Source organism: Mobula birostris, chromosome 9 (assembly GCF_030028105.1).
Source record: "Mobula birostris isolate sMobBir1 chromosome 9, sMobBir1.hap1, whole genome shotgun sequence".
NCBI lineage: Eukaryota > Metazoa > Chordata > Chondrichthyes > Myliobatiformes > Myliobatidae > Mobula > Mobula birostris.
Window position 1 is genome coordinate 29,784,651 of NC_092378.1, and position 27,236 is coordinate 29,811,886.

The 27,236-nt window shown below is 46.5% G+C and overlaps 1 protein-coding gene across 4 annotated transcripts in view; it reads right to left on the reverse strand.

The window, feature by feature from the left end:
• LOC140202624 (synapsin-3-like) overlaps positions 1-27,236 on the reverse strand; it is a 344,209-nt gene that overhangs the window by 197,114 nt on the left and 119,859 nt on the right. For all 4 annotated transcript variants that reach the window (XM_072267691.1, XM_072267692.1, XM_072267693.1 and 1 more), the window contains exon 4: positions 17,335-17,426. In XM_072267691.1, the coding sequence (XP_072123792.1) occupies positions 17,335-17,426 (92 nt within the window). The remainder of the gene's footprint in view (positions 1-17,334; positions 17,427-27,236) is intronic.

The window sequence follows — 27,236 nt, forward strand, 5'->3', positions numbered from 1 at the left end:
CCGGAACCTCTGCCGGTATGCCTCCGGGACCAACTCATAATTCCTGAGGATAGCCTCTTTCACCACCTCATACCTCTGGGCATCTTCCGCGGACAAAACCGAGTAAGCTTGTTGGGCTTTCCTTTTAAGTACACTCTGAAGCAAAACAGCCCACTTATCCCTCGGCCAGTCCTGACTTGCAGGAACTTTTTCGAAATGGAGAAAGTACCGAACCACATCGGTATCGTCAAATGAGGGAACCAGCCTAACCTCCTGGGTCGCCCGGAACCCTCCACCTTGGTTCGGCATGGGCCCCTGCTCTGCCCTTATCTTTAACCTCTCCAGCTCGAATTCCCTTTCCCTCTGCCTCTCTTCTCGTTATCGTTCTAACTGTTTCTCTTCGTGTTCTAGCTGCCGTACCCAGAACTCGTGCTCGAGTCTCAATTTTTCAAGCTGCACCTGTACTGCATCTCTACCAGGTTTTCCAATAGATATCACCTCCAGCCCCCCTTGGGGAAACACACCTTTAGATACATAGTGCTCTATGATAGCTCTGTGTATCTCCTCTCTCCACATTGTCGACTTCCCCTTAACAAGATTCAACCGTTTGGCCACAGCTGCCAATTCCGCTTTCCTGGCATCCTCTAATGCCTCCAAGGTCGGCGCCTTTAGAAATTCCTCAATCTCCATTTCTGCTGTCTGCCTTTTCCTTCTTTCAGGAATTTTAACCCAATCAATTTACCCCGTCCCAAATTTAGCGTTCAAAATCCCGGAAGAGCCCCCACTTATGTTACATACCCCGTAACTGGGTTGCCAAACCAGCAGAAATGGACCACTTAGTTGGAGTCTGGATTACTGGAACTAAGAAAGTTTTATTAAAGAAATAAGCAACACAGTACTCTAATCAAAAGGATATAAATGCAACAGTTTAGCAATGATAAAACACACATGTACACAGAACTAAGATAATAGGATCAATCAAGCTCTATCGCAGTCTAGGGGTAAATGATCAGTTTCAAGTGACGCAAAGTTCAGTTCAATTGAGTTCAGTTCAGTTCACAGTAATCGCTGTTGTGCCGTTGGGGCGGGGGGAGAGAGAGAGCGAAAGCGAATGAATATTCAAAACGGATTCTAAACAGACCTTCGATATTCCTCGCAGTTAACTTTCAGGCGAGCCCTTTGTAATGTCTTCTGAGGTCACCGACTGTGACCCCTCCGTTCCAGATACGATTGTTCTTCTGCGGTGAACCCGGCACCCAGGCAAGGGCGGACACACACACCAGGTTCCCACCGACCTGTACCTTTCTACCCTGTGCGTCTATGGCTGGTCCCGCGACCAGACCTCAAAAACTCCCACCAACTTGTGGGGGGGGGGCACACCGCTTCCAGGGTCTCATTACCTCGTGGAGTCGTGTGTCTGTTGCCTTAGCGAACCTGTCCCTTTTTATCCCCCTGCTGGGGTATCGCCTGTCCATCAAACTTCAAACAGTTCAGGGTTCAAAGCCACCAGTCTCTGACAATACTCGGAACCGTGTCTCCTTTCGGTAATCTCCCTCATCTCTCTCTTATTAGCACCTTGCATGATCCCCCATTGTCCTCTTATCGGCATCAATCTTCTGATAACTGGTTCTTTCGTCACATGCCTCATCTTCCCTTTAAAATACTTGTTCATCCTTGGGATGTATCTATCGTACACCTTCTGAATTGCCCCCCAAAACCCCAGCTATTGCTGTCCTGCCATCATCCCTGATAGTGTCTTCTTCCAATCAGCTTTGGCCAGCTCCTCTCTCATGCCTCTGTGGTTGCCTTTACTCCACTGTAACACTAATACATCTGGCTTTATCTTCTCCTTCTCAAACTGCAGGGTGAATTCTATCATATTATGATTACTGCCTCCTAAGGGTCCCTTTACCATAAACTCTCTAATCAAATCTGGTTCACTACATAACGCCCAATCCAGAACTGCCTTTCCCTAGTGGGCTCAAACAGCAGCTGCTCTAAAAGGGCAACTTGTAGGCATTCTACAATTCCCGCTCTTGGGATCCATCACCAACCTGATTTTCCCAATCTACCTGCAAGTGCTGTATTGTATGATAAGGGTGGCATCAGAAACAAGGGATGGATGAATGATTTGGAAACAATCCGGAGGGTGGGTGGAAAAAATTGACTCTAGCAGTGAAGGATGGCAGTTCAACAGAGATAAGGAAACCTCATTTTGCCACTTTGTCTTAAAATACACTATAATTGTTGTTTACCTGTACGGGGTCTTTCTTTTGTTCCATTTAAAATGGCAATTTTGTTATGTTAATCTGTGGAATGCGGCTTTGTTGTGTTTTAACGCTGCAGAGAGTTTGCGCTAACAGTTTGTTTTACTTTAAATGAGATAACCAGGTTCTATTAGCCAATGGGTGGTTATGTATCGTTTTGTTTTCGGATGCCATGCTGTATGATATGACTGTGGACTGAGTTTTGGCGGGGAGTCCGGAGGAGAGACGAGGAGGACGGCGGACGTGCAGAGAGGCTCCAGTCGATCACTTCGGGTGGTCCCGAGCCGTGGGTCGACGGAATTCGGGTGGTCGTCTGACGTCGAACTTGAGCTCCAACGGTAGCGCGCGAAGAACTTGGACTTTGATAAGTGTTGGCGCCTTTTTTTTTCCCATTACTTTCCTCTCTGTATCAAATGTATATTAATGCCCTAGAATTAGTAATATCTATAAAGTGTATGTGTTAAAATTTACTGGGTGTGCTGGCTGATGATTGATGTTTGTGATTGATTCGGGCGGCGACTGACCCTGAGGGGACTGTTGAAGCAGGTGCTGGGCGGGATTTCCCCTAGACATTCACGAGCCAATATAACGGAACGTTACAAGTGGGGGCTCGTCCGGGATTTGGATTTTTTGGGAAAGTTGTACTTGTCATTGCGGTAAGTGGTGTGAAGATGGATCGAGATAAGATTGTAAGTTGGTGTGAAATGGAGGAGGTACCGGTGAATCATGCGTGTGTGGTAAGCGGAGTCGATTATCGCATTCCGGCAGAGGTACTGGTGCGAGGGTTGAGTTTGATTAAAGGTATCGGGCAGGTAGAACTTGTAGCTAGAAGGGGTGGGAAAGAACTGGAAGCTAGCTGGATGTTGGTGCGGGCGAGTGCCGACGTCATGACTTTAGAACTACCAGCGACAGTCCACGCCCCGGGGGAGGCGGGGCCGTGGGGTCTCCACACTCTCCCCGAGGACGCAAGTGAGGAGGTGCCGGAGGAGGAGGAGCTAGATGAGGCCCCCGGCCGGGTGCCCGTAGCAAGAGGTAGAGGTGTGGAGTGGGAAGGTTTGGCCAGGCCCGGCTCCCATGGGCGGGATAAGACTGCCGAGTTAACGGCTGCCATTACCTCCCTGGCGAGAAGGGTTGAGGTGCACCGCCCGAAGCTGAGAATTTTCTCGGGAGCCAAGCCCACCCCGGAAGGGGAGGATGACTATAAGACCTGGGTTGAAGATACATCCCAATTGTTAGAGGTGTGGCCAGCTTCAGATGAGGAAAAGAGACAGCGATTGGTGGAAAGCTTAAGGGGCGCGGCGGCCCAGGTGGTCCGCGATCTGAGAGCGGCACGCCCCTTGGCTTCCCTATCAGAGTGTTTGGACGCTTTGGAGGAAGTGTTTGGACTGTCAGGGGATCCCTGGTGGCATTCAGCAGAGTTTCAACGGATGGGGCAGAGAAGAGGGGAAAAGCTCTCCGACTATGCTTTCAGGCTGGAAGGAAAGTTTACGGGGTTGCTGCGACGAGGTATAGTGAGGGAGGACGATGTGGCGGAGTTAAGGATGAGCCAGATATGTAGCGGTTCCCGGGAGGATGACAGGGTGGCTTGGAGTGTACGGCAGTCATTTAAGCAGAGCTCCCCTCCATCATTCGGACGGCTGATCCGAGAGGTACGGGCCGAGGAGTGTGCTTTGGGCCGACCAGGGGGCTCGGACCCTCAGGGATGGTCTTCAGCGGTTCAGGAGGTGGTAGCCGGGGTGAGACCAGAGAAATCCAAGGGGTCCTCGGGGGCCCGTATCGGGAGGAGAGAGGCGGCGAGTAGTGGGTGCTATAACTGTGGGAGAGAGGGGCATTTCCGCCGGGAATGTGAGTGGCCGGGGGCGTGCTACCACTGTGGGGAAGCTGGCCACTTGCGGAAGGATTGTGAGAGACGAGATGCGCCGGGGGGGGAGGGCCCCCAGGCCACCAAGAAGGGAGAGGTGTCGGGAAACTTAAGAGAGGCTCAGTGAGGGAACGGACTGGAGTCTCGGGAGGAACACGTTCCCAGAAAACCTCTATGGAACCCCGGAACAAACAAGCCCAAATTCCTGATGGACTGGTGGGACCCCGTTCCAGCGTGTCCCTATGGATAGAGGGAATCTTTGCGAAAGCCATCCTTGACACCGGGTCGCAGGTTACCTTACTGTACCGGTGGTTCTACAACAAATATCTGAAGCATTTGGCAGTAACTCCGTTTAACGCATTGGAGATTTGGGGCATAAGTGATGGTGATTACCCGTACGATGGATACTTGTCAGTGAGATTGGAATTTTCAGAGGGAGACGTGAGAGTATCGGAAGCCTTTGAGACGCTGGTGTTGGTTTGTCCGGACCCGGTGGAGACAGGTGGTGCTGCCCTGTTGGTGGGGACTAACTCCCCTCTGGTGCGACGGCTCTTGGGAGCCTGTAAGAAGAAGGGGGGGGGGGAGAACTTTTTGGAGACCCTCTCGGTACATCCTGTGTTCCGAGCAGTGTACGAAGGAGTGGGTGACCCCCAGGGGCTGGACCCGGAGTGCAAACGAGGGACGGTGTGGTGCACTCAGGCGAGGCCTAAGCTGATACGGCCAGGGGAGGCAGCATTAGTGATGGGGACCCCCAGATCCCCCGGATTACCGGTGGGCGAGGCCCTGCTAGTAGACGCCCCCAACGACCTGGAAAGGGAGTCCTGGTTCCCGGCTGGGGCGCTGGTGAGACCTGAATTGCAGAGGCCCTCAGCTGTACAGGCACGGCGGATGGGGGTGATGATACGGAACATAACGGAGAGGGAGATCACCTTTAAGCGCGGGATGCCCCTCGCGCACTTGTTCCCGGTGACGGTGATGTCCAGCGCCCCCGTGAAGCCCACTGGAAGAGAACTATTGGGAAACGGGGGGCGGCTGACCGAGGAGGCCTTTAATTTTGAAAACTCCCCTGTACCGCCAGTGTATAAGAGCAGGCTGGTGGAGAAGATGCTGAAGTTAGGGGATGTCTTTTCTCAGGGCGAGTTTGATGTAGGGTTTTCCAAGAGCACTCGGCACACCATTCGGGTAACAAATGACACCCCGTTTAGGGAGAGGTCGCGGCGGTTGGCCCCAGCAGATATGGAGGATGTGCGGCAGCACTTGCGGCAGTTGAAAGATGCAGGGATTATTGCGGAGTCCCGAAGCCCATATGCGTCCCCCATAGTGGTGGCAAGGAAGAAAAATGGGAAGGTACGCATGTGCGTGGACTATAGGACCCTGAACCGCCGCACTGTTCCCGACCAATATATGGTCCCGAGGGTGGAAGATGCATTGGCCTGTCTGAGTGGTGCACAGTGGTTCAGTGTATTGGATTTGCGGAGTGGGTATTACCAGATTCCGATGAGCGAGACTGATAAGGAGAAGACAGCCTTTATCTGTCCCCTGGGGTTTTTCCAGTTCGAACGAATGCCCCAAGGTATCTCGGGGGCCCCAGCCACCTTTCAGCGGCTCATGGAGCGGACAGTGGGGGACATGAACCTGCTGGAGGTATTGGTGTACCTGGACAACCTGATAGTGTTTGGATCTACGTTGGAGGAACATGAGGAGCGGCTGCTGAAGGTGCTGAGTCGGCTGAAAGAGGAAGGGTTAAAACTTTCCCTGGATAAATGCCAGTTCTGTAAGACGTCGGTCAGCTATGTCGGGCACATAATCTCGCGAAATGGAGTGGCCACCGATCCGGGTAAGATAGCCGCAGTCACCACCTGGCCGAGACCTCAGAAGGTGAGCGCCTTACACTCATTTTTGGGGTTTTGCAGATATTACCAGCGATTCGTGAAAGGATATGCGAAAATGAGTCATCCATTGAACCAGTTGCTGTGTGGTTATCCACCTGTGGGGGGGGAGGAGGAAGGGAGACCAAGGGTCGGAGGTAGGAGGATACTTGAACCCGGGGGAGCCTTTTGGATTGAGGTGGGATGCTCAATGTGAGGAGGCGTTCCAATCTCTAAAAAGGGGGCTGACGCAGGCCCCAGTGTTGGCTTTTGCTGATCCCTGGAAGCCGTATGTTCTACACACTGATGCCAGTCACGACGGTCTGGGGGCTGTTCTGTACCAGGAACAGGGAAACAGATTGAGGCCAGTGGCGTTTGTCAGTCGGAGCTTGTCGCCATCTGAGAGAAACTATCCCACTCACAAGCTGGAGTTCTTGGCGTTGAAACGGGCGGTGGTGGACCAGTTGAGTGACTACCTATACGGGGCCCAGTTTGAGGTGAGAACGGATAACAACCCCCTCACTTACATCCTGACCTCGGCGAAGCTGGACGCTACTGGGCAACCGGTGGTTAGCAGCCTTGTCTGCCTATGAGTTCAGCCTGAAGTACTGCCCGGGGAGTCGGAACATCGATGCAGATGCCCTGTCTCGTCGGGCGCACGACGAGTCGGGCACGGCCGAGGAGTGGAAGAGTGTCCCTGCCCCGGGAGTAAAGGCCATGTGTCAAGTTGGGAGCGACGGGGAAGTAGGAGCACAGATGGGAACGGATCGGGCAGTAGATCAACTGGGGGCTGACGGTGACGCGCTGCCCACTGTTTACTGTAATGTGACTGCTCTGAGGAACAGGCAGCTGCCGGAGTTGAGTCCCCAGGAAGTAGAGGCGGCTCAGCGTGATGACCCAAGCATTGGCACTATCTGGTACGCGGTTAGCCAGGGTGATATGGGGCAGGTGGAGAAGGCAAAACATGCCTCCGTTCCTCTACTACTGAAGGAGTGGCCCCGGTTGAAGCTGAAGAACCACGTCCTGTACCGAGTCATGTCGCCTCCGGACCACCCCCGGCGCTGGCAGCTGGTCATGCCTGAGAAGTATCGGAAGACTGTGCCCCAGGCTCTACATGATGATTCCGGGCACTTGGGGTAGAGAAGACCTATGGATTAGTCAAGGACCGGTTTTACTGGCCTGGATGAGGGGGGAGGTGGAAGAATACTGTAAGACCTGTAGCCGTTACATCAGGAGGAAGACCTTGCCTGCGCAGGCGGCCCCGTTATCCCACTTGCAGAGTGCGGGACCCATGGACCTGGTGTGTATAGATTTCCTGTCTATTGAGCCGGACACCAGCAATACCGCAAATGTCTTGGTCCTCACGGATCACTACACTAGATATGCGCAGGCTTTTCCTACTAAGGATCAGAAAGCGACTACAGTGGCGAAGGTGTTATGGGAGAAGTACTTTGTTCATTATGGCCTTCCCCGGCGGATCCACAGTGATCAGGGACGGGACTTTGAGAGCAGGCTTATCCATGAATTGCTGGATATGCTTGGGGTTGAAAAGTCCAGAACCACCCCCTATCACCCGCAGGGTGATCCTCAACCCGAGAGGTTTAACCAGACCCTGCTGGACATGCTCGGCACCTTGGAGATTGGACAGAAGAGTAAGTGGAGTCAGCACATCGCCCATTTGGTTCATTGTTACAATTGTACTCGCAATGATGCTACGGCGTACTCGCCCTACTATCTGATGTTCGGACGGGAAGCGAGGTTGCCCATTAATCTGTGTTTTGGGACTGAAGCGGGGGAAATACCTTCGAAGCCATGTCTGAAGTACGTGTCCGATATGAGGAGAGAGTTGAAAAGGGTGTACGAGTTGGCTGAGGCGGCAGCCACCAAGCAGAACCAGCGGAATAAAAGGAGGTATGATCAGAAAGTAAAGTTCGTCCAGCTATTGCCAGGAGACCGAGTCCTTATCCGGAATTTAGGACTACAAGGTAAGCACAAGTTGGTGGACCGTTGGGCAGCCACCCCATATGTGGTGGAGAGTCAGATGCCGAATCTCCCGGTTTACCGGGTGAGACCCGAGGACGGGAAGGGGCCTGTCAAGGTACTCCATCGGAACCACCTGTTGCCTCTGGGTCGAGAGGTGAAGATGGACCCAGAGCCCGAATGGGAGTTTACTCCTATTACGAGGACTCTGCGAGGGTGCGGGGCGCGGGAAGAGCCCGCTGCGAAGAAAACAGGGTCGGTCCCCACCTCGAGAAGGGATACGTCATCGGAAGATGATGATTCGGACGTGTGGTACCTGCTTCCGTTCGCTGATTCCCCGGTGCTGGGAGAAGAGACTCTTGGCCCTTCCATCACTGAGTCAGGGGAACCGAGGGAGGGTGTTGCAGAGCCGCCTGTATTACAGCCGGCATTGGGGGAGGAGAGGGTGGAGGCAGAACCCGAGCCAGAGGGCTCACAGGGGCAGAGGGATCCCGGTGAAGGGGAAGGTCCGTCAGATAGGCTCGAGGGGTCAACTGGGGTGTCTGAACAGGGAGAGACAGCAGAGGAAGTACAGAGGCCTCAGAGGAGTAGGCATCCCCTGGAAAGACTCACTTATATAGCGCCGGGAGAGCAGGGTGTGATCTCTACTGCCCTGCAAAGTTATGTCACTGTGTTATGCACCTGGGTTGGGTTTTGTGTTTTACAAGGAGTACTAGTGAATTCTGTTAACGTCATGAGGGCATGACTTTTTGAGGTGGGGGGAGAGTGTATGGGGTCTTTCTTTTGTTACATTTAAAATGGCAATTTTGTTATGTTAATCTGGGGAATGCGGCTTTGTTGTGTTTTAACGCTGCAGAGAGTTTGCGCTAACAGTTTGTTTTACTTTAAATGAGATAACCAGGTTCTATTAGCCAATGGGTGGTTATGTATCATTTTGTTTTCGGATGCCATGCTGTATGATATGACTGTGGACTGAGTTTTGGCGGGGAGTCGGGAGGAGAGACGAGGAGGACGGCGGACGTGCGGAGAGGCTCCGATCGATCACTTCGGGTGGTCCCGAGCCGTGGGTCGACGGAATTCGGGTGGTCGTCTGACGTCGAACTTGAGCTCCAACGGTAGCGCGCGAAGAACTTGGACTTTGATAAGTGTTGGCGCCTTTTTTTTTCCCATTACTTTCCTCTCTGTATCAAATGTATATTAATGCCCTAGAATTAGTAATATCTATAAAGTGTATGTGTTAAAATTTACTGGGTGTGCTGGCTGATGATTGATGTTTGTGATTGATTCGGGCGACGATTGACCCTGAGGGGACTGTTGAAGCAGGTGCTGGGCGGGATTTCCCCTAGACATTCACGAGCCAATATAACGGAACGTTACATACCTTTCCGATTTTTTCTTATTACTTTATTAATCTTCTCTGCAATTGTGTTGCTGCCATATGTGGTTTCAGAGTGATTTCAGACAGTGACTTTTTCACCTGTTTTGTCTTATTGTCGTCCATCCTGTTTCTCCTTTCCATTCTGAACTCTGGTGATTTTTCATCATTATCACTGTGTCATTTTTATTTTCAGGGTTAGTCCATGTCCTTCCCCCATTTAATTTATCAAAGATATTTCTGACCATTGTTTTGTGGAACTGCTACCTAATAGTTGGATATGGATGCAGTAACAATGGATGAGACACAGAAATTGATGGTTGATGGGTGCCCAGCAGTTAAAGGCAATTGCAGAAGTATCATGGAAGCTTAACAGTGGAGGTTGTTGCCAAATTACTGGTGCTCAGGGGAAATGGTTCAAATTCAAGTTAATTTTAATTGTCATTCAACCATACACATGAACACAGCCAAACAAAACAGTGTCCCTCTGGAGCCAAGTTGCAAAACACAGAACCAACAGCCACACACAGCACATATAATTATGATAGCAGAAAACATACAGTTATAAAAGTAAATTTAAAAATAATGGTATAGCCCAAGTCATGACATATTATGAGACCTGTTGGGTGGAAGAATACTATTGAGACTCCTCCTGCCCAGGAAACCCAACAATAGCCATTAACAAAATAAATTTTGTTATAAAATGGAGGCATATGACATTCTAAGTAGATTTCACACAAGTACCATCATAAATGCTTCATTCATTGTCTCAACTTTCAAACTGGAAATCAAGTTCAAGGCAAGATCAAGTTTAATTGCCATTTAACCTTACATGAATACACATGAATACAGACCTCATTGTCAGTCTCATCACAAGTATTCTACATTACCAATGTCCAGCAGGGTCTCGCAATCACAGGAAAAGTGTCCAAGACAATCATTTGCGCAGTTTATTGGACTTCACACCACCTCTGGTGCCCTATTGCAGCAGGTGGAAACACGATACGCAAGTCGTCCAGTTCCACCGCTATCAGGCAGCCCACTAGTGGGGTAGACCTGCAGTTTTTAATCTCTTACTATCCAGCAGAGTTGCAAACATGCAAAAGACATCAGGGATGAACAATTGCACCTTTGTTGAGACCCAGATAGGTCGCTGCGTCCGAGCGCGCCACCATCTTACATGAAGACAATAGACATGTAGTTTATTTTCATTTCTCAGGATGTGGGTGTTGCTGGCAAGGACACAGATAATAATCATGATAAATTACCCAGCTGATGGGTGGAGGGTAAATCCTTCTTCCATTTCTCTGGTGAAATTACTCCATCTGTGCTGCTGGGAGGGAGTTCCAGCATTTGGACCCAGCAACGAGGCATAGGAGAATTCACAGCTGCTGAAACCTCTGAAAAGTTTACTTCCCATCCTAGCTGAAGCTGCATAGTTTGGAGGTTGTACTTAAATTGGGGGCCTTGCTCATTACCTTTATATGCTCTGGATGACTGTGGAATGAAATGTCTATGACACAGTGCCCAGTGCTTGAAGAAAATTGGTTCCTTCCTTTGAGCTATGAGTGGTCTTTAGTAACAACCCTTCAGGCATTGGAGTGTCGCCAGTATTCTGTCAGGCGTACTGAGCTCCTTTGTGATAGTGTTCCAAATCTCCAAAATATATTTGCTCCCACTGACAGATGGGAAGACTAATCACTGGCTGCCACTTTGCATTCTGATTATATTAAGTTATATTTTGAGTTAAATACATTGTCTGACAATTTTATAAAGTCACACCAAAGCCGTGGGCAGAAGTGCACATTTGCTTTGTTTCAAAATATTCTCTGAAACTAACAGGAAGCAGCAGTGACATTGACATTTGACAAAACCCACCACTAGACCCCAGTGAGCCAAAAGCAGATCTTATTTCTTTACATAGACAAATTAATAGATGAAATGAGAGATGAGACTGAGAGGGGGAAGAAAGGGGAGAAAGGAAACAAAAAGGCAAGAGTAGAAAGTTATAATTTAGGGATGGGAAAGGAGGAGGAGATGAGAAAGAATGAAAAAGGATGAGAGAGTATTTTAGTTGTGGGTAATTTAATGGGGCAATATCCAAAGGTTCGTTCTTCAGATCTTGAGACATGAGCCCAAATCCTGCCTCAGTGGCTTAATTCTAATAAATTTCAAGCAGCCTCTTTTTAAAATTACTAGTATTGGTAATGTTAACTACAGGCATAATAGGATGTCATAAACAATCATTAACTAAACTAAATGGACAGAGGAAAATGTTAGCCTTGCCAGAGAAGTCAACAATCCAAGAAAGAACAAAAAATAAACTCAGTAAGTGTGAAATGCAGGAGATTTCAAATTGGAAGAAAGTACCATTTGAAGAATTGGAAAATAGCTGGAATCAAAGAACTGGAGGATTTCCATATTTTGCAGTCAAGCATAATGAATGAGATCACTCTGCAAATATTGGAAAAAGTGCACTTGCAAAACAAGAAAATTCACTAAAGTCCACAACCTTTCCTTAAATAACCCTTCTCTGAGGCACAGTAATTCATTGCACTAAATTCCTACTGCACACAACTCATTCCCACAGCACTGCAATTCACAGAATATTGTAACTCACTACACAAAATCCTGTAAATCCTGAGTGCCCAAGCCTTCCCACAGCACCATAATTCACTGTCTAATGTAGTATTTAAGGACTCATCAAACAATACAGCATGGAGACTAGCCCTACAACCCAACTCATCCACATTGACATCAGGTTAGGCTGATTTGCCCATATTTGGCCCATATCCCTCTAAACCCCTCCTATCCATGTACTTACCAAAGTGTCTTTTAAATGTAGTCATTGTCTCTGTTCAACCACACTCTTTCACTCTTCATTCCATACACACACCAAACTCCACATGAGTAAGTTGGCCCTCAGTTTCCTTTTAAGTCTTTCACCTTTCACCATAAATTGCTCTCGTTTTTAGTTCCCCTTTGCCTGGGAAAAAGACTACGCATTCACCCTATCAATGCTCCTCATGATTTTATACACTCTATAGGGGCCCCCTTCAGTCTCCCACATTCCAAGAAATAATGCCCTAACATGCCCAACCTCTCCCTATAACTCAGACCCTCAGGTCTTACCAACATCCTCAGAAAGCTTCTCTGCTATCTTCCCAGTTTAATGATGTCTTCCCTAAAAAGAGCAACCTAAACTGTATACAGTCCTCCAAGTACAGTCTCACCAATATCTTGTACAACTGCTACATAATGACCCAACTTGTATTCCCAGTGCCCTGACTGATGAAGGTCAGTGTGACAAACACCTTTTTCACCATATCATCTAGCTGTGATGCTGCTCTCAGTGAACTATGTTCTTGTCTTCTTAGGTACCTGTATTCCACAACACTCCCCCAGTACTACCATTCACTGTGGAAGTCCTAACCTGGTATGACTTCACAAAATGCAAGACTTTGCATTTATCTGAATTGAAAGCTACTTGCCCATTCTCAGCCCATTTACCTAGCTTTTCCATAAATGCTGCCTGGCCTGCTGAGTTCCTCCAGCTTTGTGTGTGTGTGTCTGTGTGTCTGTGTGTCTGTGTTAGTTACTTGGATTTCCAGCATCTGCAGATTTTCTCTTGTTTGTGATCAAATAATTTTTGATGACTATAATGTCTATAATATTACCGATTTTAGTATCATCTACAAACTTACTAACCAAGTCCTGTATATTCACATCCAACTTGTTTATATAAATAACAAACAACAAAGGTCCAACACTGATCCCTGTGTCACACCACTAGCCATGGGGCTCCCATCCAAGAAATATACTTAGACAATCATTGTCTGCTTCATAGCATTGAGTTTACTATGAATATAATCAAATAAATCTCCCTGAATCCTATGTGATTTACACTGGCCTGCCATGCAGGAACTTTACAAAGGCCTTGCTAAAGTTCCTATGGATAACATCCTTTGCCCCATCCACATCTATCCTCTTGGTTACCTCTTTGAAAATCTCTTAGTGATTTATTAAACATAATAATCTCATGCACAAAGCCATGCTGATTATCCTTAATTCGACCTTGCCTATCCAAATGTTGATGAATCCTGTCCCTCAGAATCTCCTTCAGTGATTTGCCTATCACTTATCTAAGACTCACCAATCTGTAGTTGCCTGGTTTGTCTTTCTTTTTCTTCTTAAAAAATGGTACAAAATGAGCCATCCTCATTTTGCACCACTTACAGAACCGGGTAGGTCTTTGGAGAGTTCCTCCTCTGGGCATCATAATGCATAATGCACTCACAATCCACAGTAATTCACCACCATGGTGCACTGTAACTCCATGTACAGCTACTCATCTGTACACACTATTCTACTGTAAGATGTGTCTCATTAGTTGGAGGTATTGAAGAGTGCACTATAGCTCATTACCCAATGCCCTTCCACAGTGCACTGCAAATCACTGCACTGATGTAATTTCCAAAACAGTCAAATTCACTAAAAAAAACACGGAAGATAGAAATCTGAAACAGATACAGACCATGCTGGTTGAGCCACATCTGTAAAAGCTCAGTTTTTATTTTACCTGAAATGCGTCTCTTTCCACAGATGTTCCCTGACCATTTGAGGGCCTGCAGCGTTTCCTGTTTCACAGTAATTCACTGTGGAATGCAGAACCCTTCCACTCCGTGTTGTAAGTCAGTGCATTGTAATTCACTGTCTTATGCCCTCTCACAATTCACTTTAACTGATTCACTTGTAACTGTCTCTAAAGATTCAGAGATTTAAAGTACATTTATTATCAAAGTATGTATGTGGTATACAACCCTGAGATTCCTCTTCCCACAGACAGCCACAAAATGAAGAAATGCCATGGGACTCATTCAACGAAAATATCAAACACCCAACGCGCAAAAAAGAACAAATCACGCAAATGGCAAAAAAACGAGCTGGTAACACACAAAATATTAAACATCAAACCGCAGAGTCCTTGAAACAGTCTGGGAATGTTCAGTTTAGTTCAGTTCAGTTCAGTTCTATTTAGCGCTGTGTCGTTCGTTGTCTGCAGGCCACAGAGCCTGTCTGCCCTGATCAAAATTGCACAAAATACCAAAAAGGAGTAAGCAGAATCCAGAAACACATATAACATGAACTGCAGAGTCCTCTAAAAACAAGTCCAATCCACAAACCATGCCAATCACACCTTGCCCAAGACCAAAAAGTCCTGCACCTTCCTCTGGCAGCAGTGAGCAAGAGGGAGAGGGAGACCCGTCAAATGCAGGCAGACGGTGCTGAACACCCACTCGCCTTCCGCTCTCGTCCTCGTTGATTTCAATCTTGCTCAATGCTTTAATTGGCGAGTTGCTCAAGAATTGGAGCCAATCATGGGTTCATGCTCCGCCATTAGGCAGCACACTCCGTTCTCCACCTCCCTCTCAACCATGCCGAATTCCCTCGGATTTAGCAAGAACACCAGATTGCTCAGTCGGCCCAAAAGCACATTATCAAAATGTACATTACAGGCTCCAATTGCACACAGATTAGTAGTAGAAGTATATTTAAATGAAGAAGAAGGAGAAGCGTTAGAGCGATTTTTGGGTTTAGCCATCGAGCAAATAACTTCAGCCATCAATCTTCAAATCTGAATATAGATTGTAAATTTAATCTGAAATGCAGCTCTGAACAATCGGTTCCTAAAAGCCTGGAATCACAGACCAGACGTTGCTGATTAAAATTAATTTAGATCTCTGGTGTGGGCGTATGAATCTGGAGGTGTGAAGTTTGTGTGTAGTGTCAAAGAAAGCATTGTGGATGTGTTGCATGGAGTTGTCCTTTGATATTTAGCACATAAAATATTTGGCAGCATTAGGCCAGTCAGACCATTACCCCCTCCTACCCTTGAAAGCATCTGAATATGATGCTACCGGTATCTTTTTTTGTCAAATTAAGAGGGTGCTTCAGAACTACCAGCACTTTTCTCCAGTGACTTCATTCACGCAACATCAAGAAGAAGCAGTAGTTTTATGAACTGTCTGCAGGACGTTAGCAATAGTCATGTTGGTTGCTAGTGCCATCTTGCCAAACCGTCCAACAGCGTGCCCTGGCCACAATGCAATATATCTGGGATAGATGCAAAATTAAGTTTCTGTTTCAAAGGACCAACAGACATTTCATTAATTTTTCTCAGATGTGCACGAATGTCACAAACATAAATTTGTTTCCTTCCTGTGGCACATGACCCAGACTTGAAATAGATTGTGTCTAACACACTAAATGAGTCAAAATACCATGTGTGTACTTGTAAATAATTAGGTCCTATTTTAAAACTACATGATTCTTTTACTTCTGGAAGATTGTTTCTGGTCTCAAAAGACCATAAACTCAACAAAACCTATTTGCCAATTTACCTTTGTTATGTTATACAGCATGTCTATACAACATGGATTGTTACATTTGAGCTTTACATTTCAAATTTATCCATGTCTCAATACAATTTAGGTCAAAACATTAATATATTTATGAAGAAAACATAATAAATGATGACAACTGCTATAAAATTCATTTGATCTACTAAGGACTAATGCCTATCATGCTTGCCAATTCTAGTCTCTATGTGACTCCACTATTAACCACCTCCTCATTTCAGGACAATCAAGGATGAACAAAAAATACTATCTTCAACAGCAACATCAGTATCCTTTGCATGAATAAGTTTAAAACCTTCCATCCCATTATACTTTCCGAGGACCAATCAGGAGTGAGAGTGGAAACGTGCATGGAGCAGGAGGAGGTAGCGGAGGTACTTAACGTATACTCTGCTTTAGTATTCACCAGTGAAAAGGAGCCTGGCAATTGTGGGGATGACTTACAGCAGACTGAAATGCCTGAGTGCATAGATATTAAGAAAGAGGAAGTGCCCGAGCTTTTGAAAGGTAAGACATGTCATTAGGACCGGACAAGATATATCCCCAGGCTTCTGTGGCAAGTGAGGGAGGAGATTGCTGAGCCTCTGGCGATGATCTTTGCATCATCAATAGGAACAGGAGAAGTACCAGAGGATTGGAAGTTGGCAAAAGTTGTTCCCTTGTTGAAGAAAGGGAATAGAGATAACCCAGGAAATTATAGACCAGTTGTTGGAAAAGATCTTGAGAGGCAGAATTTATGAGCATTTGGCCTTTTCTCCTTGGAGTGACAGGGGATGGGAGGTGACCTGATAGAGGTGTATAGGATGATGAGAGGCATTGATCGTGTAGATAGCCGGAGGCTTTTTCCCAGGGCTGAAGTGGCTAACACGAGGGGACATAGTTTTAAAGTGCTTGGAAGTAGGTACAAGGGGAATGTCAGAGGTAAGTTTTTCACACGGAGAGTGGTGGGTGTGTAGAATGCACTGCCAGCGAAGGTGGTAGAGGCAGACACAATAGGGTCTTTTAAGAGTCTCTTAGATGGGTACGTGGAGCTTAGAGAAATAGAGGGCTACGTGGTAGGGAAATTCCGGGCAGTTTCTAGAGTGAGTTACATGGTCAGTACAACAGGGTGGGCTGAAGGGTCTTCATGTGCTGCAGATTTTCTACGTTTCTATGTTCTGATTACATTGGAAATTGGCTGCTTTATTCAAATCATAAATGCTTACACTGATTCCGTGCATGAGAACATATGTGATTTGAGCCAAAATTAGCAACTAGATGCTTAGCAAAACAAAATGACTGCAAAAATAAAATGTCTTTGAAATTGCTGTGCAAATTCATTCCTTTTATTAACTTCAATCCATTAAAATGCAAGAAAGGAATCTGAGATTTTTAATTATATAGTAGCCTGCATATATTGAAAATACGTTTAACGCACAGACACCATCACCTGCAACCTGCTGTTTAAGCTCTTCACCCTTTCAGTTTGAGTGTTAGGGTTGTTCAATGTGAAACACCTTTTACAAACAAATTCCATGTACGTAACTCTCACCCCACGATCCCGCTCCCAAATAAGGGACAAAGAAATAAGATTCTGTTGCCCTACCTGACCACCTTGGTTCCATTCCGAATCAGCTGCATATCAATCATACATCCTCCGTTGACGTAGGCGGCCAGATTCAGCTCTGAGAACTCTGCCTGCATTAATAATTGTAGGAAGCACTCATGAGTTTCAGTGTATACGTTCACAGCACATCCACATAAGTAGCTGCTAATCCTGAAAGCAAAGATGTTTTTAAAATCAGCAGTCGTTACAAGATTTTCCACTTCATTTCCCCTTCCTTGAAATAAAGAGTTTGCACGTTGACACACTGAGGCACAGAGGAAGTTTTTCCTTGGATAAGGATTGCAGATATTTACAGAAAACATCATTAGAAACCAGAAAATGTCTAGTGCATCTTCCGATCTTCAAAAGGAAGAAATATTGTTTATTTTCAAACAGGGAGGTAGAAAGGGCACTGTGAAAATGATAATAACTCAGATCTAGTGTACATACAACTCTGTAAGTGGAGCGACATTCACTTTTATTTAATTATAAATCCTGCTGAGCTTGCTCTTTGCCACTTTCCCACAATGTCTGTGCATTTAACATTTCTCTACAACAAACACGGCATGGTTTCCAATAATCACAAAATCAGCTATTTGCTTGTAAAATCCACATGTTCAGAAGTTGCCCACTATTCTTTCACTTTTTTTTAATATAGATCAAGGCATTGTTGCAAAGATCAGCAGTTATTGCCTAACCCTTCTTGACTTGCTTACTTATTCTTGTGAAGGTGATCTGCAAGCGGAACAACTGCTACACCTGCCCCGACACCTTCTCCCTCACTACCATTTAGGGCCCCAAACAGTCCTTCCACGTGAGGTGACACTTCACCTATGAGTCTGTTGGGGTCATCTAGTGTATCCAGTGTTCCCAGTGTGGCCTCCTGTATATCGGTGAGACCTAACATAGATTGGGAGAACACTTCGCCAAGCACCTCTGCTCCATCTGCCAGAAAAAGTGGGATCTCCCAGAGGCCACCTGTTTTAATTCTACTTCCCATTCCCATTCTGACATGTTAGTCCATGGCCCCCTGTACTGTCGCAACGAGATCACACTCAGGTTGGAGGAGTAACACCTTATATTCCGTCTGGGTAACCTCCAACCTGATCTAATGAATATCAATTTCTCAAAACTTCTGGTAATGCCCCCCCTTCACCATTCCCCATCCCCTTTTTTCTCTCTCACCTTACTTCCTTACCTGCCCATCACCTTCCTTTGGTGCTCCCTCTTCTTTTCTTTCTTCCATGGCCTTCTGTCCTCTCTTATCAGGTTCCCCTTCTCCAGTCCTGTATCTCTTTCACCAATCAATTTCCCAGCTCTTTACTTCACCCCTCCTCCCACCACCGTTTCACATCTCACCTCGTGTTTCTTCCTCCCCTCCCCCCCACCTTCTAACTCTGACTCCTCAGTCCTGGTGAAGGGTCTCAGCCTGAAACATCGACTGTACTCTTTTCCATAGGTGCTGCCTGGCCTGCTGAGTTCCTCCAGCATTTTGTGTGTGTTGCTGTAATCTCACAGTGCTGGGTTAGCATGTGGCATATATACATTGGGAGGGAATTCCAGGATAATGTAGGACTAGCAAGATATTTCCAAGTCAGAATGGTATGTGGCATGGGAAGTCTGCAGTGCTGCTGTGTAACCTTGGCTGGAAACGTCAGAGACTGGGGAGAAGCTGTCAGACTAGCCCAGGTGGGTAATTAAATGCATTTTGTATCTGGCACATAATCTCTGTATCCTGGTGATGTAGAGAATGAATACTCTTTCTGCAATACGTCATCCAGATGCAGACTTTCAATCCCCTATCCTGCATTTGCCTACTGATAATCCCTTTGACACACAATTAAATAAAACTACATCGCGAGTCACCGGCATCAATACAGCAAAATTTCAGAACAGAGCATAATATGTATTGCTACTATATATGTGTGCTTAGTACAAATAACCAAGGACAAATAGTGAAACAACTTTTAATTGGCACTGTCTGATATGTTTCTTGCTTCCTGAAAAGCAACTGAATTACAACTCAGCACATGACATTCTTTACATACTAACCCAATAGGCCACACAATTACATTCTCTGCCATTGCAGTATAGAAGAATCTGGTACTTAAGACAACTGTACTGCTGATGACAGGCAAATGGAACTTTGACAGGCAGAGATGATTGATGTAATTACTTGAGCTAAAAATGGATGAAAATCAGATTGCAAAAAAACGCTTCCACATGTTGGTTCTTAGCTCGTGTTATGATTCATTTGCTGTAGGAGCACTCTGCAATGACGCTTTAAGAGTTGAAGAGCTATCTTTTAGAGTGACTGTTTAAAGTCTTCGGAGTCAGCATGTCTCATACCGTAGGCAACAGCATAAGAACAAAAGGAACAGGGACATGTGTAGCCAATAAACCCCTTAAGCCTGCTCCTCTATTCAATAAAATAGTCCAGTCATGGCCTCAACACAACTTTCCCATTCTCTAAATCCCCTGACCCGCTTGTAGTTTAGGTGTACGTCAGTCTTCACTTTGAATAGAATCAACATATCTGCCTCTACAGGTCTCTGTGGTAAAGAATGCCAAAGATTCATGACCCTCCGAGAGAAGTTCTTCCTCAGCTCTACCTTAAATGACAATCACTTACTCTGAATCTATTCTGCTTAGTACGGTTAGGGTTAGTGAATTGTGGGCATGCCACATTGGCGTCAGAAGCGTGGTGACACTTGTGAACTGCCCCCAGCACAATCCTTGAAATGTGTTGGTCATTGACCCAAAATGATGTATTTCACTGTACCGTATGTCTCAACATATGTATGACAAGTAAAGCTAATCTTTCTTCCCTTCATCCAATCTAGTTCTATATACATTACGATAGGAAACATCTTGACCGGCTCCCAATTGATCCCCCGCTCGGAATTCCCTATATATCAATAAGATCATTCTTTTAAATTCCAATGAGTATAGGCTTAATCTGCTCAACCTTTCTTCATATCCCAGGAACCAACCTAACAAGCCTCCTCTGCAAAGCCTTCAAAGTAAGTATATCAATACGTAGAGATGAAGACCAAAACTCTGTGCACGTCTCACTATTGCCCTATAAATTAGCATCAAAATTTCACTGTTTTTATACTCATTAATCCCTTGCCACAGAAAAAGGTTAACGATGGTGCAATTTAAGTGATACACAGAACAACAACTTAGAAATAAGTCACTTGGACAAACCAGTACACATCAGCATTAAGCAGAGAAAATTCTGAACCACACAGAAGTTCAGATAGCACCTGTGGAAAGAGAAAGAGAGTTAATGTTCCCAGTCAGAGGTCTTTTATCAGAACTAGGATGCTGAGAAAATAAATTACTTTTGTACGGGGTCTTCCTTTTTTGTATGTTAAATTTAAAAAGGCTTCTTTGTTATGTTATACTGGGGAATGCTTCTTTGTTATGTTAAATGCTGAGAAAGTCTCCAGCTAGACAGTTGCTTGGGTTAATACAGACAGCAGGGTGCTATTAGCCAATGGGTGTTCATGTATCGTTTTGTTTTCGGATGATAATGCTATATCATATGACTGGGGACGGGGTTTTGACGGGGAGTCGGAGGAGAGACGGGGAGGACAGCGGACGGGGTTTTTGACGGGGAGTCAGAGGACAGACGGGGAGGACGGCGGGTGTGCAGAACGGCTCCGGTCAATCACTTCGGGTGATCCCCAGCTGTGAGTCGACAGGATCCGGGAGGTCGTCAGGAATCGATTGAGCTCCAACGGTTGCGCATGAAGAACTTGGACTTTGATAAGTCTTGGCGCCTTTTTTTTCATTACTTCCTTTTCTGTATCGAATTCATATTAATGTCATAGAATTAGTAATATCTATAAAGTGTACTTGGTAAAACGTACTGGGTGTGCTGGCTGATGATTGATGTTTGGGATTGATTCGGGTGGCAACCGACTCCGTGGGAAGTGTTGAGGCAGGTGCTGGGTGGGATTTCCCCTAGACATATACGAGCCAATATAACTGAGCATTACACTTTCAAGCTGCAAGGAGGGAGGGGGACAACTGACGGGACAATGGGTGAGGGTAGGATTCCTATGGAGGTAAGTCAATGGAGAGAGAAAAACTCAGCCAATATCACATATCTCTCTTGCTCTTATGAGCAGTACCCCATCTAAACAGGCAAGTATCCTGCCAGAATTTTTAAACACCATATCCACCCATGTATATGGGTAAGAAACAACACTGACTCTGGATTGCCCATCTACCCACAGAGCATCCCCAGTAAATATGAAACCCTCTGGTTTAAGATAACTTTCCCTTAAACCAATTAACCAAACAGAGTCGTAGGGACATACAACACGGAAAAAGTCACAGTGGCCCATCAGGTCTGCACCTACCATCAACCTAATTCTATTTCAGCCTCCCCTCACTTTCCCATCAACTCTCCCACAGTTCTGCCACTCAGCTTGCATACATTGGGCAAGTTTTAGTGGCCCATTAGCGTACCAACCTGCACGACTCTGTGATATGGAACCAGGAGGAATCCCACACGGTCACAGGAAGAAAGTACAAACACACAGGTTTGAACCCAGGTCTCTGTCTCTGTGAGGCAGCAGCTCTAAAAGCTCTTCCACTACTCATCGTTGGTATCATTATAGAAACTTGAAGTGGGTTTAAGATCGGAATCAGCCATTATTTGATTGAATAATGCCTAAATAAGGAAAAAGGTCAAAAACTCATGTTCTTCCATTACTTCCGTTCACAAACTCAGGAGAAATGGTTCACCCTGTGCTCTATGAAACAGTACACCCTGCAATGTACATCAGTCAGCGGCCAACAGTCCCGCTACAACGGAGTAACTCTGTAGCTCTGATGCTTGGTGTGGGTTAATATTGACATATCACCGTGCTCAAAAAGAAATGGGAAGTTTAATACTGACATTTAATTAGTTATATTAAACAGATGTTTTCAAGCCATCATCATATTACCACATAAAAACATCTTACGATTAACATAAACAACAGGAATTCTGCAGATGCTGGAAATTCAAGCAACACACATCAAAGTTGCTGGTGAACACAGCAGGCCAAGCAGCATCTGTAGGAAGAGGTGCAGTCGACGTTTCAGGCCGAGACCCTTCATCAGGACTAACTGAAGGAAGAGTGAGTAAGAGATTTGAAAGTTGCAGGGGGAGGGGGAGATCCAAAATGATAGGAGAAGACAGGAGGGGGAGGGATAGAGCCAAGAGCTGGACAGGTGATAAGCAAAAGGGGATACGAGAGGATCATGGGACAGGAGGTCCAGGAAGAAAGACAAGGATGGGGGGGGGACCCAGAGGATGGGCAAGAGGTATATTCAGAGGGACAGAGGGAGAAAAAGGAGAGTGAGAGAAAGACTGTGTGCATAAAAATGAGTAACAGATGGGGTACGAGGGGGAGGTGGGGCCTTAGCGGAAGTTAGAGAAGTCGATGTTCATGCCATCAGGTTGGAGGCTACCCAGACGGAATATAAGGTGTTGTTCCTCCAACCTGAGTGTGGCTTCATCTTTACAGTAGAGGAGGCCGTGGATAGAAATGTCAGAATGGGAATGGGATGTGGAATTAAAATGTGTGGCCACTGGGAGGTCCTGCTTTCTCTGGCGGACAGAGCGTAGATGTTCAGCAAAGCGGTCTCCCAGTCTGCGTCGGGTCTCGCCAATATATAAAAGGCCACATCGGGAGCACCGGACACAGTATATCACCCCAGTCGACTCACAGGTGAAGTGTTGCCTCACCTGGAAGGACTGTTTGGGGCCCTGAATAGTGGTAAGGGAGGAAGTGTAAGGCTGTCATCCGTGCCGGGTCTTTACCATCCCCTCCGACCTTCAACTGTCGGAGGCAGAACGCTCTGTTCTCAGTAAGGGCCTCATGTTTGTCCCCCTTCGCCCACACCTCAGCGAGTTCTGTGTTCGCCATGATGCGGAACTTTTCTTCCGCCGTCTCCGTTTCCGAGCCTACTTCTTCGGCAAGGACTCTTCCACCCCCACCGATGACCCCTTCTCCCGTCTTCAACCCTCCTCTTCTTCATGGACACCCCGCTCTGGTCTTCTGCCTGCTCTGGATCTCTTTATCGCTAACTGCCGACGGAACATCAACCGTCTCGACTTCACCGCACCTTGTCCCCATTCCAACCTCACTCCTTCGGAATGCTCTGCTCTCCACTCCCTCCGCACTAATCCTAACCTTATTATTAAACCCGCCGATAAGGGGGGTGCTGTTGTAGTCTGGCGTACTGACCTCTACCTTGCCGAGGCACAGCGACAACTCGCGGATACCTCCTCTTATTTACCCCTCGATCGTGACCCCACTAAGGAGCACCAGGCCATTGTCTCCCACACGATCACCGACTTTATCCGCTCAGGGGATCTCCCATCCACTGCTACCAACCTTATAGTTCCCACACCCCGCACTTCCCGTTTCTACCTTCTACCCAAGATCCACAAATCTGCCTGTCCTGGCCAACCTATTGTCTCAGCTTGTTCCTGCCCCACCGAACTCGTTTCTGCATACCTCGACACTGTTTTATCACCCCTTGTTCAATCCCTTCCGACCTATGTTCGTGACACTTCTCACGCTCTTAAACTTTTCGATGATTTTAAGTTCCCTGGCCCCCACCGCTTTATTTTCACCATGGATGTCCAGTCCTTATATACTTCCATCCCCCATCAGGAAGGTCTCAAAGCTCTACGCTTCTTTTTGGATTCCAGACCTAATCAGTTCCCCTCTACCACCACTCTGTTCCGTCTAGCAGAATTAGTCCTTACTCTTAATAATTTCTCCTTTGGCTCCTCCCACTTCCTCCAAACTAAAGGTGTAGCTATGGGCACCCGTATGGGTCCTAGCTATGCCTGCCTTTTTGTTAGGTTTGTGGAACAATCTATGTTCCGTGCCTATTCTGGTATCTGTCCCCCACTTTTCCTTCGCAACATCAATGACTGCATTGGCGCTGTTTCCTGCACGCATGCAGAACTTGTTGACTTTATTAACTTTGCCTCCAACTTTCACCCTGCCCTCAAGTTTACCTGGTCCATTCCCGACACCTCCCTCCCCTTTCTAGATCTTTCTGTCTCTGTCTCTGGAGACAGCTTATCCACTGATGTCTACTATAAGCCTACTGACTCGCACAGCTATCTGGACTATTCCTCTTCTCACCCTGTCTCTTGCAAAAACACCATCCCCTTCTCGCAATTCCTCCGTCTCCGCCGCATCTGCTCTCAGGATGAGTCTTTTCATTCTAGGACGAGGGAGATGTCTTCCTTTTTTAAAGAAAGGGGCTTCCCTTCCTCCACTATCAACTCTGCTCTTAAACGCATCTCCCCCATTTCACGTACATCTGCTCTCACTCCATCCTCCCCCCACCCCACTAGGAATAGGGTTCCCCTGGTCCTCACCTACCACCCCACCAGCCTCCAGGTCCAACATATTATTCTCCGTAACTTCCGCCACCTCCAACGGGATCCCACTACTAAGCACATCTTTCCCTCCCCCCCTCTCTCTGCATTCCGCAGGGATTGCTCCCTACACAACTCCCCTGTCCATTCGTCCCCCCCATCCCTCCCCACTGATCTCCCTCCTGGCACTTATCCGTGTAAGCGGAACAAGTGCTACACATGCCCTTACACTTCCTCCCTTACCACCATTCAGGGCCCCAAACAGTCCTTCCAGGTGAGGCAACACTTCACCTGTGAGTCGACTGGGGTGATATACTGCGTCCGGTGCTCCCGATGTGGCCTTTTATCTATTGGTGAGACCCGACGCAGACTGGGAGACCGCTTTGCTGAACATCTACGCTCTGTCCGCCAGAGAAAGCAGGATCTCCCAGTGGCCACACATTTTAATTCCACATCCCATTCCCATTCTGACATGTCTATCCACGGCCTCCTCTACTGTAAAAATGAAGCCACACTCAGGTTGGAGGAACAACACCTTATATTCCGTCTGGGTAGCCTCCAACCTGATGGCATGAACATCGACTTCTCTAACTTCCGCTAAGGCCCCACCTCCCCCTCGTACCCCATCTGTTACTCATTTTTATGCACACATTCTTTCTCTCACTCTCCTTTTTCTCCCTCTGTCCCTCTGAATATACCCCTTGCCCATCCTCTGGGTCCCCCCCCCCTTGTCTTTCTTCCCGGACCTCCTGTCCCATGATCCTCTCGTATCCCCTTTTGCCTATCACCTGTCCAGCTCTTGGCTCCATCCCTCCCCCTCCTGTCTTCTCCTATCATTTTGGATTTCCCCCTCCCCCTCCAACTTTCAAATCCCTTACTAGCTCTTCTTTCAGTCAGTCCTGACGAAGGGTCTCGGCCTGAAACGTCGACTGCACCTCTTCCTACAGATGCTGCTTGGCCTGATGCGTTCACCAGCAACTTTGATGTGTGTTGAATATATAAATTAAGTTTAGTCGCTAACCCTCGAATAGCACTAGAAACACCATCTGCTCTTAATAAGTTGGCTGCTAGCAATTCACTGGCATGACAAGACCAATCTCCGATATCACAGCAATAGCACAGGGGAGATTGGCCTCTCCTCATTGTTGAGTCCTGGCAGAGTAAATACAGTCAGGCAATCAGATCACTCAGGAATAAGTTCACTATTTTTGTTGCCCTATCACCCAGACTATAGACACCAGCACAAACAATACAACAGTCCATCTGTTAATTCTGTACCAATGTACGATTGGATCAGGGGCATTCACTTTCAAACAAGACGATGCCTGAAACATGTAGTCTTCAGGAAGTTTAAAAGGATGCTTTGCGTTTTTTTCAGCATTGATAAATTAGTTATTATTAGATAAATTATTATTGAGTAATTATTCAGGAAATTATCGTGAAGTATGGAGCGCAGAGATTAATGTGATCATTAGTGACAAATGGAGCTGACTGGAGAAGACCACCATGATGGTGTTGAATATCGTTCTTGTGGGACTGACAATTCACTGTAGTTGTCAAGTACCAAAAATCCAGGTTCGTACAAGGTTGACTGCAGTTGTGTTCAGTTCTTGCGCAACACATCATAAATTTATATTTTTCCTCATCAAATCTAATCTAATCTAATCAATATTTTGTTAAAATTATCCTTCTTCCCTCTTGTGAGGTTTGGGCAATAAATCAAAATGACTGTGCCTTAGACACAATGGAACTGGCTGGAGAAAAGTTGCACAACTAAAGATGATTACCAAATGGTTGATAAACTGAAACAGCAGCAACAGCTAATTTGCACGATGTTCCAAAAGTACAGCAAAGGCTTCATTCTCTTATAGCATTTGCTGAAGGTGAGGGTCACAGAAGCCCATGTCATCAGAGTCCATTTATTTTACAGATTAAGTGCTTGGGGAAGTAAGTGCAGTAATAGTCAAAAAAAAAGGACGGGTTACACCTGAACCCAAAGGGGTCCAATATCCTAACAGGTAGGTTTAATAGAGCTGTTAGGGAGGACTTAAACTAATTTGGCAGGGGGATGGGAACCGGAGCGATCGTTGAGGAAGGGGAAAACAGAAATGAATCAAAGATAGCATGCAACAGAGATTATAGAAAGGACAAGCAGGAGATGAGGCATAATCACAGCCAGTGGGATGATTTACAGGGCAATAGAGGTGTGGTGCAGTTTAAACAGAAAGCAACAAATACTGGACTGAAAGTGTTATATTTGAATGTAAGAAATAAAATAGACTATCTTGAAATTCAGCTACAGATTGACAAGTATGACATTGTGGTCATCTCTGAAACTTGGCTAAAGGATGGCTGTCATTGGGAGCTGAACGTCCAAGGATATACGGTGTATCAGAAAGATAGGTGAGTAGGCAGAGGGGGTGGTGTGGCCCTGTGTATAAGAAATAATATTAAATCATTAGAAAGGGATGACATAGGATCGGAAGGTGTAGAGTCT